At 46.7% G+C, this 17,867-nt stretch overlaps 1 protein-coding gene across 3 annotated transcripts in view; it reads right to left on the minus strand.

The window, feature by feature from the left end:
* The window catches only part of ITPR2 (inositol 1,4,5-trisphosphate receptor type 2), a 243,975-nt gene that overhangs the window by 153,391 nt on the left and 72,717 nt on the right, over window positions 1–17,867 (minus strand). For all 3 annotated transcript variants that reach the window (XM_071551613.1, XM_071551611.1, XM_071551614.1), the window contains 3 exons: window positions 3,162–3,355; window positions 1,670–1,802; window positions 742–799 (listed from right to left, as the gene is read on the minus strand). In XM_071551613.1, coding sequence (XP_071407714.1) covers window positions 742–799; window positions 1,670–1,802; window positions 3,162–3,355 — 385 coding nt within the window. The remainder of the gene's footprint in view (window positions 1–741; window positions 800–1,669; window positions 1,803–3,161; window positions 3,356–17,867) is intronic.

Genomic DNA, 17,867 nt, shown 5'->3' on the forward strand with positions numbered 1-17,867 from the left:
CTGGAATCGTATTCATAATGTGGAACAGCAGAAAGCAGATTTACACTTAACATATCAAAGCAAAAATAATGTTTCCAAGAAACCCTTCGGTCTCTCTGCTCATTTTAAAGATGCAGATGCCAAAGGCTGTGTGTTGGTTTACATTGTGGGAGTTCAGGGAGAGGACTTGGAGGCATTGCTGGTGCTGGTGAGGATTGGGAATGCAAAAGAGACTGAGAGGGGACGATCACAGAGTCTTCTCCCCAGCTCCAAGAAAAACTCTCCAATCTACAGCCTTGTCTAAATGAAATTAATTTTTACTCTTATAATTATAGTTATACCCATAAAATTAAACCAATATAGTGATAATGGTAATAACTCTCCAGTGTGTTTTTCATGCCTTTTTTTTTTTTTTTTACTGAAATCTCTTTTAAAACTCTGCAAGAATAACTTGGGATCTACAGGCCTCTGGTGGTCCAGAAGGTCATGGCAAGTGGTCCAGCCCTGATTTGGGAGTCATGGGAAAGAGATTATTGTTGACACAATTTTCTAAATGGTTTCAAACAAAAAGGGCAACTACAGCAGGTCCTTGTTTGAAATCCAGGTCTTTTCTGGCACATTTCTATGTATAGGTTATGCAATAACAAAGCAGCCAAAGGAAGAGAAAGGGCTGTGAAACCAAGCACAGAATAAACTGCCCATGAGAAATATCAGTGTGAACAAACACACACATACAGAGAGGTAAAATTTTAAAGGATGTACCTGCCAGCAAACATAGTTTCAGCCTGGGCTGCAATCTCATCAATGTCAGGAACGATTGCTGGGGGGAAAAGAAATCAAAATAAAGCTATAAAAAGGAAGAAGAGAAAGCCAGTGACCACTGTTTCATCTGCACAGCCAAATGGAATTCTGTTGCTCTTCAAAGCAGGTGGTATCAAGTAAAGGTCTAACTAGTCATTCCTGAACTAGGCAAAATTTGCAGTCTGCAAGAGTAGCAGGGAGAAACAGGAGCTGGGGCAGAGTCAAGTTTTGCTTTATTATTACTGAGGAAGGGCCAAATTGCAGAGATGAACCAAAGCCACGTGCTGCCAAGAGCTGTTCTAACCACCAGTAGTGACCCACAGGTGACAGAGATTATTAAAACTTTTCTATTGTTTTGTTAGATGAGACAACCCCTCCTAAGCACATACGTGAACTTAAGAATATTTATTATAAACCAAGTAATTTACCACACTGACTTTCCCCTTTAGAATAGCTTTAATGTAACTTGTTACTCTGTATTATATATGTGCCCACCTCCAATTAGGGCAATTCTCCCCTACTTGCAGGTGTTCACACAGACCTTTTGCACTTCCATGAAGGCTCCCTGGAAAGCCACTCCATTCCTGTACCATTCACCTCACTCAAATCTGTCCTCATCCAACCCCAACCACTCTTTATGATCTTCCCTCCACTCCATTTGTCACTGTGCAGTGTTTTGGGAAGAGCACAAAATAAGAGAGCAAAATGCCACAATGGGAAAAAGGAATCACAACCCTTCCCCCCAAAGTCTTATTTTTGTGGAATTCCTTAAAATTTTCCTTTTCCCACAAGCTTTTCAGCTTCAAGCAGCATGTGTGTTTCTGGTGTAATTAAACTCATGGTTTGCAGTCTAATTCCACCCAGGATTATTTTGCATTGAAGCATTTACCTGAGGGAGTCCCTGGTGTGTCAGGTGGGGATGCTGTGGAGCAATCAACGTTCTCATTGTTCTCCCCAAACTCTCTCTTGTAGATTGACAGCATGTAGGATATCCTGTAGTCCAGTCTAACACTGAGAATAAACTACAACAAGAAAACAAAAAGCTTTAAATAAGACTTTTCTTCTGCCATTTGATAACATGGGGTAGAATTTCTCATCATTATTTTGGGTAAATTATTAAATAGATTATTTCAAACATGCTTCCCAGAGCCCCTGTAACAGGATTTATTTTGGCCCCATGATCAAGTTATCCTATAATTGTACATGTAAGACTTTTAAAAACAAGTATTTTCCAAGTCCACACATAGTCTGTCTTTAATTCTGACTAAGGGCAGAAAGGAAACTCATAAGTAAAGAAGCCTTTACTTAGGAGGGTATATTGGAAATTGAATTAGTATTTCTTAGAATAGAAAAGCTTTAATAATCATTGTACAAACTGTGCGTGATAATACAATAAATCTAAAATATTCTTATTTTAATAACACAATAATATGATTTAAATTAATCCTCCTTCCCTGCCTATTAAGTGAAACTGAATTATACTGTATTTCTCGTGAACAAGGATCATATATATGCACATTTACTGTGATTCATCCAGCATATGAAAACTTGCTAATCCACAGTAATTTGACCATGTGACTAATCCAGAACCAACAAGCCACAGATTAAGTAACGAATTAGGATTAAATGCTCTCCAATCCTTGCATTGAATGTGCTGTGAAAAAGGAAAAAATGAGACAAAAATTGATTCTCTCAGGGAATGCACAGAACAAGGTCCTGGAATCACCATCCTCCTGGGCATCAGAAAAGCCAGAGAGTATGAAGAGAAATTCAGTCAGAAAAACAAATGAAATGAGAAGCAGTAGACATGAATGGTGTTATTTAGGAGATAAAACTTTGGGACATTTTGTTCTTAACCATCAGTTTTAAACCAAAGGAGCCCTGGAACCAAAGAAGGCAGCATTGACCCTTAGATTGGCTCAGTTGGTTAAAACTTGGCTGTAATAATGCCAAGGTCATGGGTTCAATCCCCTGTGTGGGCCATTGACTTAAGAGTTGGACTCGAAGAGCCTTGTGGGTCCCTTCCAACTCAGAATAGTCTGGGATTCTGTGACTGAGGCTAATCTTGTAACTGAGAGCCTTTCAGATGACAAGTAATTAGAGTCACCTAAATCACTTATGAGAAACCAGAACCAACGGACTCCTCCAAAAGTGACAACGGTACCAACAGATCCAGAGAATTTACAGAAAACACTGAAACATCCCTTCAGGCCATTAGTCAGGAGATACACAAGGCATGAGGTGGGATTTGATCCAGAGAAAAATGTGCTGTTCATACAGAATATTCCTCCTCACACCCAGTGAATAGTAAGAGTGTAGGTAAGAGAACCTAAAAGAGCCACAAAGGGAGTGCTGTGCAATATTCCAGCACTCACAATTACCTGCAAAATCTCAATGATTTTCAGCTTGGTGTCCATGACTATGACATCCTCACTGTCTGCAGGGCTGGCTTGCTTGCTGGGGTGGATGCTTGGCTGGATGTCAGGGGTACTGATGGGGAACACAGAGCCTCTGCTCAGCACCATCTGGGTCATCATCTCGCCCACACCATGGATGGTTCTCATAACGTTGTTCCCTGTGCAGTGAACAAAAACACATATATGTTTGCCATGAGTAAACTTGCTTACAGAGCTGCACATCACACCCCTCCCCGTGTCACCAAACCCCTCCCCGTGTCATCACACCCCTCCTTCCCTGTGTCACCAAACCCCTCCCCATGTCATCACACCCCTCCCTCCCTGTGTCACCAAACCCCTCCCCGTGTCATCACACCCCTCCCCGTGTCACCAAACCCCTCCCCGTGTCACCAAACCCCTCCCCGTGTCATCAACCCTCTCCCCGTGTCATCACACCCCTCCCCGTGTCACCAAACCCCTCCCCGTGTCACCAAACCCCTCCCTGTGTCATCACACTCCTCCTCATGTCACCAAACCCCTCCCCGTGTCACCAAACCCCTCCCCGTGTCACCAAACCCCTTTCCAGACTCAACAGGCATTTGGAAAAGAACTCCTCAATTCGTGACCAAACTCAGGAGAAGGAATTAATTCAAATTACCCAGTGGTTTAGGGACAAATATCCTAACACTAATTTTTCAGTACATTATTTCTTCCAGGTGGAAACCACACCAAAATATTTCCAGAGTGCTGCTAACAAGTTCAATAAATCATAAAAAGAAGAGCTAAAGAAATTTTAGTAGTTAACCTAACCCATTCCTTTGCTTAAAGGTTTATTATCTACATCTAAGATAATTTCTTAAACAAGCTTGTTTGACCTGTTTCCAAGAATATTAAATAGTCCCAGGAGAATGCCAGAATTGAAGGCTGTCCTGAAGGTCCAAGTAGGAACTGTGATCACAGTGCCCTTTATAAGGAAAAAATTAATTTACACTCATGTGGCAGAAACCTTATCCAATCCCAATTGCAATGGGACCTATCACTGATGCCAGTTCAGCAAAACCTACCAAGAAGTACCTCTGTTCCCACAGATTATCCTGGGTTTTATAGCAGATTTTGAGGTGGAAAGCACCTCAGTGAATCAGTGACTACCTTCTCACAAAGGTGGGGAGAAGAAAGAGTGAGAATATTGTGCCCCTCATCCAGGTGAATTATTTTCCTTTCTTGCAAAGCACAGCTTGGAATGAATGGAGGGAAGGAAGGGAAGGACAGCACAGAATGATAGGAAGAGTGCCAAGCCTGAGATTACCCCAGAGGCAAAGAAAACACTGGGGGAAATGTATTTTTGCTGAGAGAAGCCTGAATGGTTCTTGTATGGCTTTTAGTGCACTTTAATCACCATGGCACGGACAAGCTTTGCTCCCCCTGAAGAGACCCTCTGCCCAGACAATCTGCTGGAAAAAGCCAAGGCTCTATTTTATTTTTGTTGGCAATATCCTCTTTTTATGCCCTTCTTTCTTCAATCCACAGAGCTCAAGTACTACATGTAAGGGAAGAGGTGACTTCAGCCCTGCCTTTAGAAGGAAACACACAAAGAATTTGCTTTTTCAAAGGGAATGAGGCAGATTAGTGTCAGGTTTGAGGTGCCATTCGGCATCTGGTCTGGTGTGCAATCACTTTGAATTGGTCTTTTGAAAATAGAACACTTCAAGTGCCTACAAAGGAGAGGGAAAAATGTATTTCTGGCTTTGCATGGTGTGAGGCAAAAAAAGCTGGAAATCAAACTAAGGGCTGGATCCTCACTGTAGGCAGGCACACGAAGTGTTAACACAAATAAAACCATTCCAAATGCCCTTTTTGTTGCATTTTCCTTATTATGCAAAAGAAAGACAAATAAAAACAGAATATGATATAATACGTATATATACTAATGTGAGAAAAAACAAACTAACAACAATAACTACCCAGCCACCCAACCAAATAATACAGATTCCAACCACCCAAACCCCACAAAACCTCCCAGAAACTCTTCCAGAGAAAACTCCCAGCAAGAGAGGAGAAAAATTAACAAGAAAATGTTCCCTCTCTTGATAACACAGCAGGGATGGCAGCAAGGCCTCATCTCAGGGCGGCCTCAGGGGCTGAGGCAAAGACCAAAAAGAGACAGAAGCTCCAACTCCTCCTCTTTTTATACCTCTGAATGATGTCAGATGATATGAAATATCTCTTCGGTTGCTTAAGTCAGGTGAGGTTTGTCCCTTCAGATCTATGTCACATCCTCTGGGCCTGCTGAACTGAGGCCTAGCTGGAACTGAGGCCGAGTTAAGGCCTAGCTGAAACTAAAGCCAAAACTACCACAGGTTAGTGATAATTACACCACTTAAGTCTAAGACAAATCTGGAAGATAATCTTCTTAAAAACTAGATACAACTACATTTTGTCCCAAGTATGACAGAAGAATTCCACTTTATCTTGAAAGCTCCTGCTCACCCTTCAAGACTGAAGTGCAAAGTTAACAAAGAATTTGGTGTCTTTTGGATAAGGAGTCAGACAACACCTTGGGTGGACCCAAAATTCTTGGAGAAAGCAAGCTGGAATTTTGCCTAGAGAACACATTTTGCTTATTATTCAGCTCTCTCTGAGGTGCTGCACTGGCATGGCAGGGGATGGGAATCCCAAACTATTCTGAGTTGAAAGGGACCCACAAGGATCATCGAGTCCAACTCTTAAGTCAATGGCCCACACAGGGGATTGAACCCATGACCTTGGCATTATTACAACCAAGTTTTAACCAACTGAGCTAATCTCAGGGTCTCGAGTCAATTCCCTGCATGACCAAGGAATCAGCCACTCTCTGCATTTCAGGATGCCCTCCATAAATGAGGAGACCCCTTTCTCTGCTCCTAAAAAGGACAGTGGGAGGCCTGTGGGGCACTAAATGTGATAGGGGAGCCTAGAAAAGCATTTAGGATATAGAAGTGACTGCTGTCATAGAACCATGGAATTGACTGGGTTGGAAAAGACCTCCAAGATCATCAAGTCCAACCCTTGCTCCAACTCCAGTCCCTTTACCAGATCATGGCACTCAGTGCCACGGCCAAACTCACTTAAAAAACCTCCAGGGATGGGGAATCCACCCCCTCTCTGGGCAGCCCATTCCACTGCCTGAGCACTCTCTCTGCAAAGAAGTTTTTCTGCTCTCCAACTTCAGTTTCCCCTGGCAGAGCTTGAGCCCGTGCCCCCTTGTCCTATTGCTGAGTGCCTGGGAGAAGAGACCAACCCCCACCTGGCCAGAACTTCCCTTCAGGGAGTTCCAGACAGTGCTGAGGTCACCTCTGAGCCTCCTCTTCTCCAGGCTAAACACCCCCAGCTCCCTCAGCCTCTCTCCACAGCACTTGTGCTCCAGTCCCTTCTCCAGCCTCGTTGCTCTACTCTGGCCCCGCTCCAGCCCCTCAATCTCTTGCCTGAACTGAGGGGCCCAGAACTGAACACAACACTCAAGGTGTGGCCTCACCAACACCTCGTCCTTTCCTCTTACCCACGGAAAGCAGTGGCCAAAGGTGGTACAAAGCAGCTGCTTCCCCACAGCATCAGTGCTAAGGACAAACCCTCCTAAACATTCATTTCCTATTGACCTTCCTGATTCTCAACAGACTGAAGCAGGAAAGCAAGGGAGGATTACGGTGGAACTTATTATCCCTGCCATTTCAAACTGTGTTTCATTAATACCTAGGAAAGGATGCTAGTGAGAGAAAAGTCCACCTAATCCAGTTCAGTATTTACAGCTGAAATGGGTTGTGGCTCGATACTGCATTATTTCTGTCAAGAGCAGCAGTGAGACAATGTGTCAGGGGTACACCCACCTTCAAAAACTTCCTGACTGCCTGGTGCTGACTATAATTTTCAATTAATCCAGAGCAGACCTGGGGAGAATGTTCCCAGAGCTGAAAAGCTACAGCAAGTGGAGAAATTCAGCGTTTCTTTTTCAGGAAAGGTGTTTCAACACCCATGTTTTGTTGGGTGCTGAGGAAATGTAACCATCTCCAAGGAGATTTAACCCTGAGATTGGGTCAGTTGGTTTAAAACTTGGCTGTAATAATGCCAAGGTCAGGGGTTCAATCCCCTGTGTGGGCCACTGACTTAAGAGTTGGACTTGATGATCCTTGTGGGTCCCTTTCAACTCAGAACAGTCTGGGATTCTGTGAGTAGACAGAGACAATCAGCACATTCAGGGATGGCAGTGAAGCAGCTGATGTGTCTCAACACTGAGAGGAACCGCTGCACTCTCTGAAAGAAGCCATGGGGACCATTTATGGACATAAAAAGGGGGCAGGAGCTTCTCTTCTAAAGGGTCCCCCACTAACCAGCACTCAGGATGCTCAGTGTTGTCTGTCCAGCCTTGCAGTCTAGACTGAGTTAAGCACAGATTTAAAGCTGTCACTCACAAACATCAGGGGCCATAGCAGTCTTGCTGGTGAGCTGCTTCTCCTTGCCATGCTTTTGTGTCCTCTTGGCTTTAATACAGTTATCTCAGCAGGGAAGGGGGTGTGTGTCTGAGGTGAGGCACACAGGAAGGTTACTGGGGCTTAAAGAGTGTGCCAGCTAAGTCTGCAACAATGCAAGACAAAATACACTGGCTCAGTGAGAGAGATTTAAGTGCTTAGTACATATGCACACAACGACTAAAATAAGGAAGCCCTGATCTTAGTCACAGCTCCAAAGTCCTTCCTGAATACCAATGACCAAAGGAAAATTAACTTACTGCCTCAGCCTCTTAACTGAGCCAAACCAGGAGAGAGAGCCAACAGATGTCAACCCTGACTGCCTTTGTGTACACTTGGCTGGAGAAGCCTGAGCTGCGCCTTCCTATGGCACTGCCACCCTTAACCTGCAGCCCTCAGCTTTTGTGGCTTGCTTTGAGGTCGAGGTGTTAACATTTCTGTAAATCTGTGAAGTGTGGCAGGGAGAGAAAGGCCACTGCAATGTCACAAGGCTGGTGTGTTCAACCAGGAACCTCTCCCACCAGCAAACCACTCACAGATGTGGCTGACCAAGAGGAAAACAATGCAAGGCAATCTCCACGAACCTCTTTTCCAGTTTTCCCTTCCTCTCTGCTCCCCCCTCTGCTAAGAGCCTTCCATAAGCAGTGAACCCATCAGCAATGTCTCCTGTTGCAGGTACAGTCTCACAGGGTTAGTCATCAAGAGTGAAATCTCTATGCACAAGTGGCAATTTAACGGAGCTGCAGATTGACAGACACTGAAAGAAGAGAATGCTTGTCATGTTATGAAAAGACAACGGTGCATCTCCTTTTCAATACTTTTTATTATGGTGATCACAACTTCCTAATGAGTATCAGTTTCTGTCACAAAACTGTAGCACATAATCTCATACAATTTGGCACAATTGACAACACAACGACCTCTCTGAGAAGAAAAGCTTTTCAGAGGAGTCAATTATGGGGAAAAAATAACAACCACCCAAGTAATCCAAACAGTGGATAATTTGACACTTCATTTTCGACATAAATATATTTTCTTGATAAGTCATTTACTGGTTGCAAAAAAATTCTAAGAGCAGAATAAAAAAAGTAAACAACAATCTGCTATGCAATACAGTGTGGCTGGTAAGTGACAAAATACCAGATTCAGAAAGAAAAACAGCCAAAGGCAGCTGGCAATCCATGCCTTGTCTTCTCATTGTTCCCAGCCAATTGCTGTGCAGCATCCTCAGTTTGGGGTCCAGGACCCACAGCATTTTGGGTGTTTGGCACCCAGTGCTGAGAGGGGAATATGGAATGGGAGCCTCAAAGGCTGGCAGATGCCCTTCCACAAGCAGCCCTCTGCTCCACAGGAATTCCTGAGGTACCAGGGAACCCACTTCCAACCTTGGTGAGTTATCCTGGAGGCACCTCATCTGCTCCCCAGTTGCCCCAGAGGGACAGAACCTTCTCTGACTCGCTGTTCAGTCTCAGGTTGTAAAGACTGCTCAACCCTTTTTGGCTCCAACAGTTTTCCACAGTGCTCATCTCCCTACTCAGATGTTTCCAAAAGTATTTTAAACACCCAACAGCTTTCCTTAAGGATGGGAAAAGCTGGATGCTCAATGCTTCTGGAAAATAAGTGCCTAAATGGGAGCTGCCATACAAAATCATAGACTGGGTTGGAGAGAACCTTAAAGATCATCCAGTTCCACTCCCTGCCATGGACAGGGACACCTTCCACTAGCCCAGGTTGCTCAGAGCCCCATCCAACCTGGCCTTGGACACTTCCAGGGATGGGGCAGCCACAGCTTCGCTGCCCACCCTCACAGGGAAGAATTTCTTTCCAATATCCAATCTAACCCTGCTGTCTGTCAGTCTGAAGCCATTTCCCCTGTCCTGTCACTACAGTGTCTAGCAGCATCCCTCTCTGGCTTCCCCACAGGCTCCTTCAGGTACTGGAAGATGCTGTGTGTTCTCCACAGCCTGTCCTCATAGGAGAGGTGCTCCAGTTGCCCTTATTAACTTTGTGGATTCCTCTGGCCTGGCTGCCACAGCTCCATGTGCCTGCTGTGCTGGGCCCCCAGGGCTGGAGGCAGCTCTGCAGGGGGGGTCTCCCCAGAGTGGGGCAGAGGGGCACAATCCCCCCCTCCCCTGCTGCCCACACTGCTCTGGATGCAGCTCAGTACAGGGAGGGGTTCTGGTGTCAGTGCACAGAACTGGAGCATGTTCAAGTCTCCTTCCGCATTCACCACCCAAAGAAGTCCCAAAGCCTTCCCAGTCCTCCTCAGCCACTCTTCCCCATGAATTTCACTTTCACCACCTGTAGCCCTGGCAAGGCAAAGCTGAGTTTTCCCAGTGTGCGGGGGAAGCTTTAGAATCACAGAATCATACAATCGATTGGGTTGGAAAAGACGTCCAAGATCATCGAGTCCAACCCTTGGGCCAACTCTAGTCCATTTACCAGATCATGGCACTCAGTGGCATGTCCAATCTGCGTTTAAAAATCTCTAGGGATGGGGAATCCACCCCCTCTCTGGGCAGCCCATTCCAATGCCTGAGCACTCTCTCTGCAAAGAAGTTTTTTCTGCTCTCCAACTTCAATTTCCCCTGGCAGAGCTTGAGCCTGTGCCCCCTTGTCCTATTGCTGAGTGCCTGGGAGAAGAGACCAACCCCCACCTGGCCAGAACTTCCCTTCAGGGAGTTCCAGACAGTGCTGAGGTCACCTCTGAGCCTCCTCTTCTCCAGGCTAAACACCCCCAGCTCCCTCAACCTCTCCCCACAGCACTTGTGCTCCAGTCTCTTCACCAGCCTCGTTGCTCTTCTCTGGACCCGCTCCAGCACCTCAATATCCTTTCTGAACTGAGGGGCCCAGAACTGAACACAACACTCAAGGTGTGGCCTCCCCAAGGCAGAGTCCATGGGAAGGGTCACTGCCCTGGGCCTGCTGGCCACACTAGTTTGGATCCAGGCCAGGATCCCATTGGCCTTCTTGGCCACCTGGGCACACTGTTGGCTCCTGTTGAGCTTCCTGTCCCTCAGTCCCCCCAGGTCCCTTTCTGCCTGGCTGCTCTCCAGCCACTCTGTGCCCAGCCTGGAGTGCTGCAGGGGGTTGGGGTGGCCAAAGGGCAGGACCTGCACTTGGCCTTGTTGAACTTCATCCCATTGGAATCAGCCCATCTCTCAAGTCTATCCAGATCCCTCTGCAGAGCCCTCCTGCCTTCCAGCAGGTCGACACTCCCTCCCAACTTGGTGTCATCAGCAAATTTGCTGATGATGGACTCAATCCCCTCATCTAAATCATCAATAAAGATGTTAAACAGGACTGGACCCAACACAGACCCCTGGGGAACACCACTGGTGACTGGCCGCCAGCTGGATGCAGCTCCATTCACCAGCATTCTCTGGGCCCGACCCTCCAGCCAGCTCTTAATCCAGGAGAAGGTACACTTGTCCAGGCCATGGGCTACCAGCTTTTTCAGGAGTATATTATGGGAGACAGTGTCAAAGGCCTTGCTGAAGTCCAGATAGACACATCCACAGCCTTCCCCTCATCCACCAGGTGGGTCACCTGATCGTAGAAAGAGATCAGGTTGGTCAGACAGGACCTGCCCCTCCTAAACCCATGCTGGCTGGGTCTAATCCCTTGTCCACCCTGAAGGTGCTGTGTGATTGCACTCAGGATGAACTGCTCCATAACCCTGCCAGGCACTGAGGTCAGGCTGACAGGCCTGTAGTTGGCAGGGTCCTGCTTGCAGCCCTTTTTGTGGATTGGGGTGACATTGGCCAACCTCCAATCATCTGGGACCTCCCCAGAGAGCCAGGACTGTTGGAAGATGATGGAGAACAGCTTGACAAGCTCTTCTGCCAGCTCCCTCATCACCCTGGGATGGATCCCATCTGGTCCCATAGACTTGTTAGGATCCAGCTGGCTCAGTAAGTCGGTCACTATTTCCTCCTGGAATACAGGAGGGGTATTCAGCTCCCTCTCCCTGTCTACCAGCTCCAGAGGCCAGTTGTCTTGAGGGCCACCTGTCTTACTGGTGAAAACTGAGGCAAAGTAGGTGTTAAGTACCTCAGCCTTCTCCTCATCTTCCTTAACTATATTTCCCTCCAAGTCCAACAGAGAATGGAGGTTTTCCTTGCCCCTCCTTTTGTTATTAATGTATTTATAAAAGGACTTTTTGTTATCCCTAACTGAAATAGCCAAATTTACTTCAAATTCCACTTTTCTTTTCCTAATTTTTTTCCTGCATGACCTAGCTCTATCTGTAAATTCTTCGTAAGTAGCCAGCCCTTTTTTCCATAGTCTGTAAACTTTCTTTTTATCCCTGATTTCTTGCAGAATCTCCCTATTTAACCAAGCTGGCCATCTTCCCCTCCGGCTGGCCTTTCGGCACACTGGGACAGCCTGTTGCTGTGCATTTAAAATCTCCCTCTTAAAACATGTCCATCCCTCCTGGACCCCCTTGCCTTTAAGGGTTGTTTCCCAGGGTATGCTCTGAATCAGTTCTTTGAATAGGCCAAAATCTGCTCTCCGAAAGTCCAAGGTAGAGGTTTTAATGGTGGCTCTCCTTACATCCCTGAGGACTGAAAATTCTATTATTTCATGGTCACTATGCCCCAGGCGACCTCCAACCACTACATCATCTACCAGCCCCTCTCTGTTTGTAAACAGTAGGTCTAGCGGGGCCTTACCCCTGGTAGGCTCATTTACCAGTTGATGAAGGAAATTGTCCTCTATACACTCCAGGAACCTCCTTGACTGCCTCTTCTCTGCAGTATGAAGCTCCCAGCAGATACCTGGCAGGTTAAAGTCACCCACAAGAACAAGGGCTGGAGATTTTGAGACATCTGCCAGCTGCTTGTAGAATAATTCATCTCCTTCATCATCCTGGTTGGGAGGTCTGTAACAGACTCCCACAAGGGTGTCAGCCTTATTGGCCTTGCCCCCGAGTCTGGCCCACAGGCACTCAACCTTGTCACTGCTGACCTCAACTTCAACAGAGTCAAGAGACTCTCTAACATATAAAGCCACCCCTCCACCTCTCCTTCCCTGCCTGTCCTTTCTGAAGAGCTTGTAGCCCCCCACAGCAGCACTCCAGTCATGTGAGTCATCCCACCACGTTTCTGTGACAGCAACTATGTCATAGTTTTCCTGCTGCACTATGGCTTCCAGCTCCTCTTGTTTGTTTCCCATACTGCATGCATTGGTGTACATGCACTTCAGCTGGGCCATTGATTTCATTCTCAACTTGGGCTCTATGCCCTTAGGCCTGTCTCTGGAGAGCCCAGTTGCCGTCCCTTCCCCCTTCAAACCTAGTTTAAAGCCCTCCTAACTAACCCTGCCAACTTATGGGCTACAGTTCTTTTGCCCTTCCTAGATAAATGAAGCCCATCTGCTTTGACGAGACTGGGCAACACAGAGTTTGCCCCATGATCAAAAAACCCAAAATTTTGATGATAGCACCATCCCCTAAGCCACCTATTGGTAAGCTGGGCTTTCCTAAACCTCTCCTCATTCATCCCAGCTAGCACAGGAACTGAGGCAATTACTACCTGTGCTCCTGTCCCATGAAGAGATCGGGTCAGTGCCTTGAAATCTTTTTTAATTACTCTGGTACTCCTTTTATTAATGTCATCACTTCCAACCTGGACAACCAACAGTGGATAATAGTCTGAGGGTTGGATAAGTTTAGGAAGTCTTTTGGTAATATCCCTCACCCTGGCCCCAGGAAGGCAGCAAACTTCCTGTGGGACGGGTCTGGCCGACATAGAGGGCCCTCAGTTCCCCTCAGAAGGGAGTCACCGATTACAACAACCCTTCTCTTTTTCCTCTTACCTATAGTCGTAACCCGTCCGGTAGACTGGGGGTAACCAGAAGACCTTGTAGACAGATCCTCCTCCTGACTGTCCTCCAACAGACTGCCCGAGTCCAGGGCCATATACCTGTTTTTTAAGGGCACCCTGGCAGGTGAAAGGGGTCGAGAGGGGGTGTTTTTGCCTCTACGACCAGGCACCTGTTTCCATTCATCCCCATCCCTATGGTCTGTTGTGTCTGCCTGATGGCATGAGGGGCTGGGCTTCACCACCTCCTGCTGGGCTTCCTTAGGAGTGGAAAGGGTGTGACTCCACCAGTCAATTTCCCTTTAACTCTCCCTTATGTTTCTGAGCCTATCCACCTCTTCCTTTAGCTCTGCCACCAGACCCAGCAAATCGTTCACCTGCTCACATCGTATGCAGGTGCTTCTCATACTGTCCTCTGGTAGTAGGTCCAGGCTCAGACAGTCTACTGTTAGGCTGCTTTCCAAGCTCACTACTCCATTGGGACATCCCTGCCATGATGCTGGAAGTCCAAAACTTTTACCACTATCAAAGTAGAAAAATAGTTCAGGTTATCTCAACCCACGTGCCAGTGTGTGTTCAACCAGGTTTGGGGGCAGTACTTGGAACAGCAGGACTCCAACCAGCCTTGGCTTTGTGGCTTCCAGTCAGACCTATCCTACTGCTCCACCACAAAGTGTCATCTCAGAGCACACACCACCACCAGTCCTTGGGGTCCTCTGGCAGGGAACAGCAATATTTACTTACCAAGGGCAAGATTAAAAACCCAGTGGCAGCTTCAGCTCTACATTTCTTCTTTGCCTTTGCTGATTTCGCTACATTGCTCAGTGCAGTTTAATAATTCTGCATGAAAAGTTACAGCCATTTTTAAGACATATAATAACAGTACTTCAGCACCTAAAGGAACACATTTTATTTCAAACCCTTTAGAGCTGTATATTATTTGCCAGGAGCATTAAGCCTCACAGCTCTGTTTGTGAAAGAGGTATTAATTTTTACAGGTTTTCCAGGGAATTTGTTCATAAAGATTTCAGAACCTCCCATAAACAGGCTTATGTCTTCATTAAACCATTTTTCATCTCTCAGTAACGAGCTGACCTTAGGTAAGCCTCACAGAAAACCTAATGCATGGCATTAAGGACAATGTGGTGAGGTGTCACTTCTGCAGTTTATAGTCCTCAGAAGTAATGAAGCAAAACAAAAGAAAAAACCCTAAAATATACCATTCCAGCCCCCACTGACCTGCACCTTATCCACAAGCCCTCCCTTCTTGCATACAAACTCACTGCCAGGGTGAAGTTCCACCAAACTTTACCTTCTCCTGACATTCTGCAGGTTCTGTTGATTTTGCCTACCCCAAAACCACACAGCAGTGTCAAGCGTGGCTTTGAGGAGGCAAAGGCACAAAACAACATCTATCAGCATGCCAGCCTTGAAGGAAAAAGGCACCATGGGAATCAAACCTTCCAGCTGAGTTACATCTGCAAGAGGGATATTGATTCCTAGAAGAGCAATGGCCTCTGGAATCACATCAATGCACAGGTCTCATAAGGAGGGAAAGAATAAGGGCGAAAGAAAAATGTTTCATGCCACAGAATTAAACTCTCTCCCCTTTGGTCTGCAGCACTCTGCACTGACCAGCAGTTGCTTCACTGTGACTAACACAGATAACACTCCTAAGGGTTAAATCTGCTTTTCCTCTTGTATCCTTTCTTTTCTCATATGCTGCTGCCTTATATTATTGCTCCAGCCCGCCAGGCAGCCACTGCCTCATTAGCCCTGCTAATCAAAGTATGCCTCAAGAAGCTATTTCAAACTGTTAACTAGACAAAAGAGCAGCTAACAGACATGGATGTAAGGCTGAGAAACAATACACTCATTTCCAATAGTCTTGGACGAAACCTGGTCCTTCCTGATCACCAAGGACACAAAGGAACCAGAGAAAAGGCACGTCCAGCCTTCTTCTCAACCTGTTCTGGTCTCACTGGTGCTTCTAAGCACTTTGCACCTCTACTTGCAACCAAGAGGACTGGAAGAAAATGCCACCCAACTCCTTGCTCAGCTGGAGGTGAGGGATTGAGCTCCTGGGATGTGTCAAAGGGACAGAAAATGAGAATTCCCAACACAAGGATACACAAGCTCTCCTTTGCAGAGAGATGGTAGCCCACACCAGTGCTGAAGGTTTCAGGAAAGGGTGAGGGCTTCCCTATTCTGTCCCCTTCCAGGGCTGAATCCTTAGGGAACCTCTATGGATCAGAATCCCAGACTATTCTGAGTTGGAAGGGACCCACAAGGACCATCAAGTCCAACTGTGAAGTCAATGGCCCACACAGGGGATTGAATCCATAACCTTGGCATTATTACAGCCAAGTTTTAACCAACTGAGCGTCAGAAGAAGCCCATGGGAATCTTGTGCAGCTTAACAAGAGCAAGTCCAAGGTGTTGCATCTGGGCTGGGACAGCCCCTGGTACCAATCCAGGCTGGAGCAGTCCTGGGGAGAAGAATTTGGGGGTGCTGGTGGGTGAGAGGCTGGACATGGCCCATCCCAGAACCCCCCCTGTGCTGGGCTGCATCCAGAGCAGTGTGGGCAGCAGGGGAGGGGGGGATTGTGCCCCTCTGCCCCACTCTGGGGAGACCCCCCTGCAGAGCTGCCTCCAGCCCTGGGGGCCCAGCACAGCAAGGACATGGAGCTGTGGCAGCCAGGCCAAAGGAGGGACACCAAGATGGGCAGAGGGCTGGAGAAGCTCTGCTGGGAGGAAAGGCTGGGAGGTTGGGATTGTTCAGCCTGGAGAAGGGAAGGCTTTGGGGTGACCTCATTGTGGCCTTGCAGTGCCTGAAGGGAGCCCACAGGGAAGATGGAGAGAGACTATTTCCAAGGGCCTGGAGTGACAGGACAGGGGGAATGGCTTCAGACTGACAGAGAGCAGGGTTAGATTGGATATTAGGGAGAAATCCTTCCCTGTGAGGGTGGGCAGGCCCTGGCACAGGTTGGGCAGAGAAGCTGTGGCTGCCCCATCCCTGAGAGTGTCCAAGGCCAGGCTGGATGGGGCTCTGAGCAACCTGGGAGAGTGGAAGGTGTCCCTGCCCATGGCAGGGGGTTGGAGTGAGATGAGCTTTAATGTCCCTTCCAACCCAAACCGTTCTGGGATTCTGTTCCAAGAGAGCCTGCAGTGGGACAGACACTTCTCATGATGCATTTCATTTCAATGAGCAACACATTTCATGTGAGAATCACGTGAGGTTGTAACAGGTAGATTTTAAAACCTGGGGTTTTTTTCAAGAACACTGAGGGAAGGAATCCAAAAGACTCTCCCAGATATCAGTGGCCCGATAAAGTTTGCCCCACTGAGCACTATTCCAGTTGATGGCCAGCACTGGGAGCTGCATCCCAAGACACAGCTCAAATTCAAGGATGTATTTCCTTGCATGTCATTATTCCCATTCCCAAGGAACTAAACAACACTGAGCCACATGACCAACGTGTGCCTTACCTGGAACTCCCACCACGTCCTTTCATCCCTCAGACCTCACCCATGCTGGAGTTGCATGGTTTGACTGAAATCAGCTATTTGAAAGATCAAATAGCAGCTAGAGAAAGATTTTAATTCACAGAGACTAAATCAGCAGCATTGGACAAGGCAGATTGGTTCCCTGCTCTGGAATGATACAGCAGGGGGCACTTACTAGGAAAGCAATGATTTTACTTTTTAATTAAAACTGTGAGAGATTATAATGTTCTTTAAAGGTGCCAGAATGACAGCACTACTAAATGAAGTCCTCACTTTGTCTTTAAGGAGAGAAAACAAAGCCTCTTTAGGATACAACTACTATATTTTGCAATCCTCATATTATTTCTTTTTAAAATTCTAAATGGGAAAAAAGGAACAGGAAAAAAAAAGGCTTGAAATAACCACAAAAATAATTAAAATTTAAGACACACTGACTGAAACAAAAACAAAGTTGGTTGCAACATTTTTCAAGTCAATTCATTTTTAGGATGCAGCTTAAGTAAGAAGCATTTCCAAAAATATGCACCATTACTTTTTTGCAGGATCTTTTCTCACAAATGTTTCCAGCCAACTTTCCCCAATCTGTCTCTGTCAAATAAGGTCACACCTGAAAACTACAGGCATGCTAATTTAGTTCTGGGCAAAGTGAGTGACAGTGGCATTAAAATCAGGCTTTTTAAAGGAAGCAAGGCATAACATCTACTGTGATGTAAGGATCAACAGGACAAGGGAATGGCTTCAAGCTGACAGAGAGAAGGAGTAGATTGGATATTAGGAAGAAATTCTTCCCTGTGAGGGTGGAGAGACTCTGGAACAGGCTGGCTGTGGCTGCCCCATCCCTGGGAGTGTCCAAGGCCAGG

This window comes from Pithys albifrons, chromosome 3 (assembly GCF_047495875.1).
Source record: "Pithys albifrons albifrons isolate INPA30051 chromosome 3, PitAlb_v1, whole genome shotgun sequence".
Taxonomy (NCBI): Eukaryota; Metazoa; Chordata; class Aves; order Passeriformes; family Thamnophilidae; genus Pithys; species Pithys albifrons.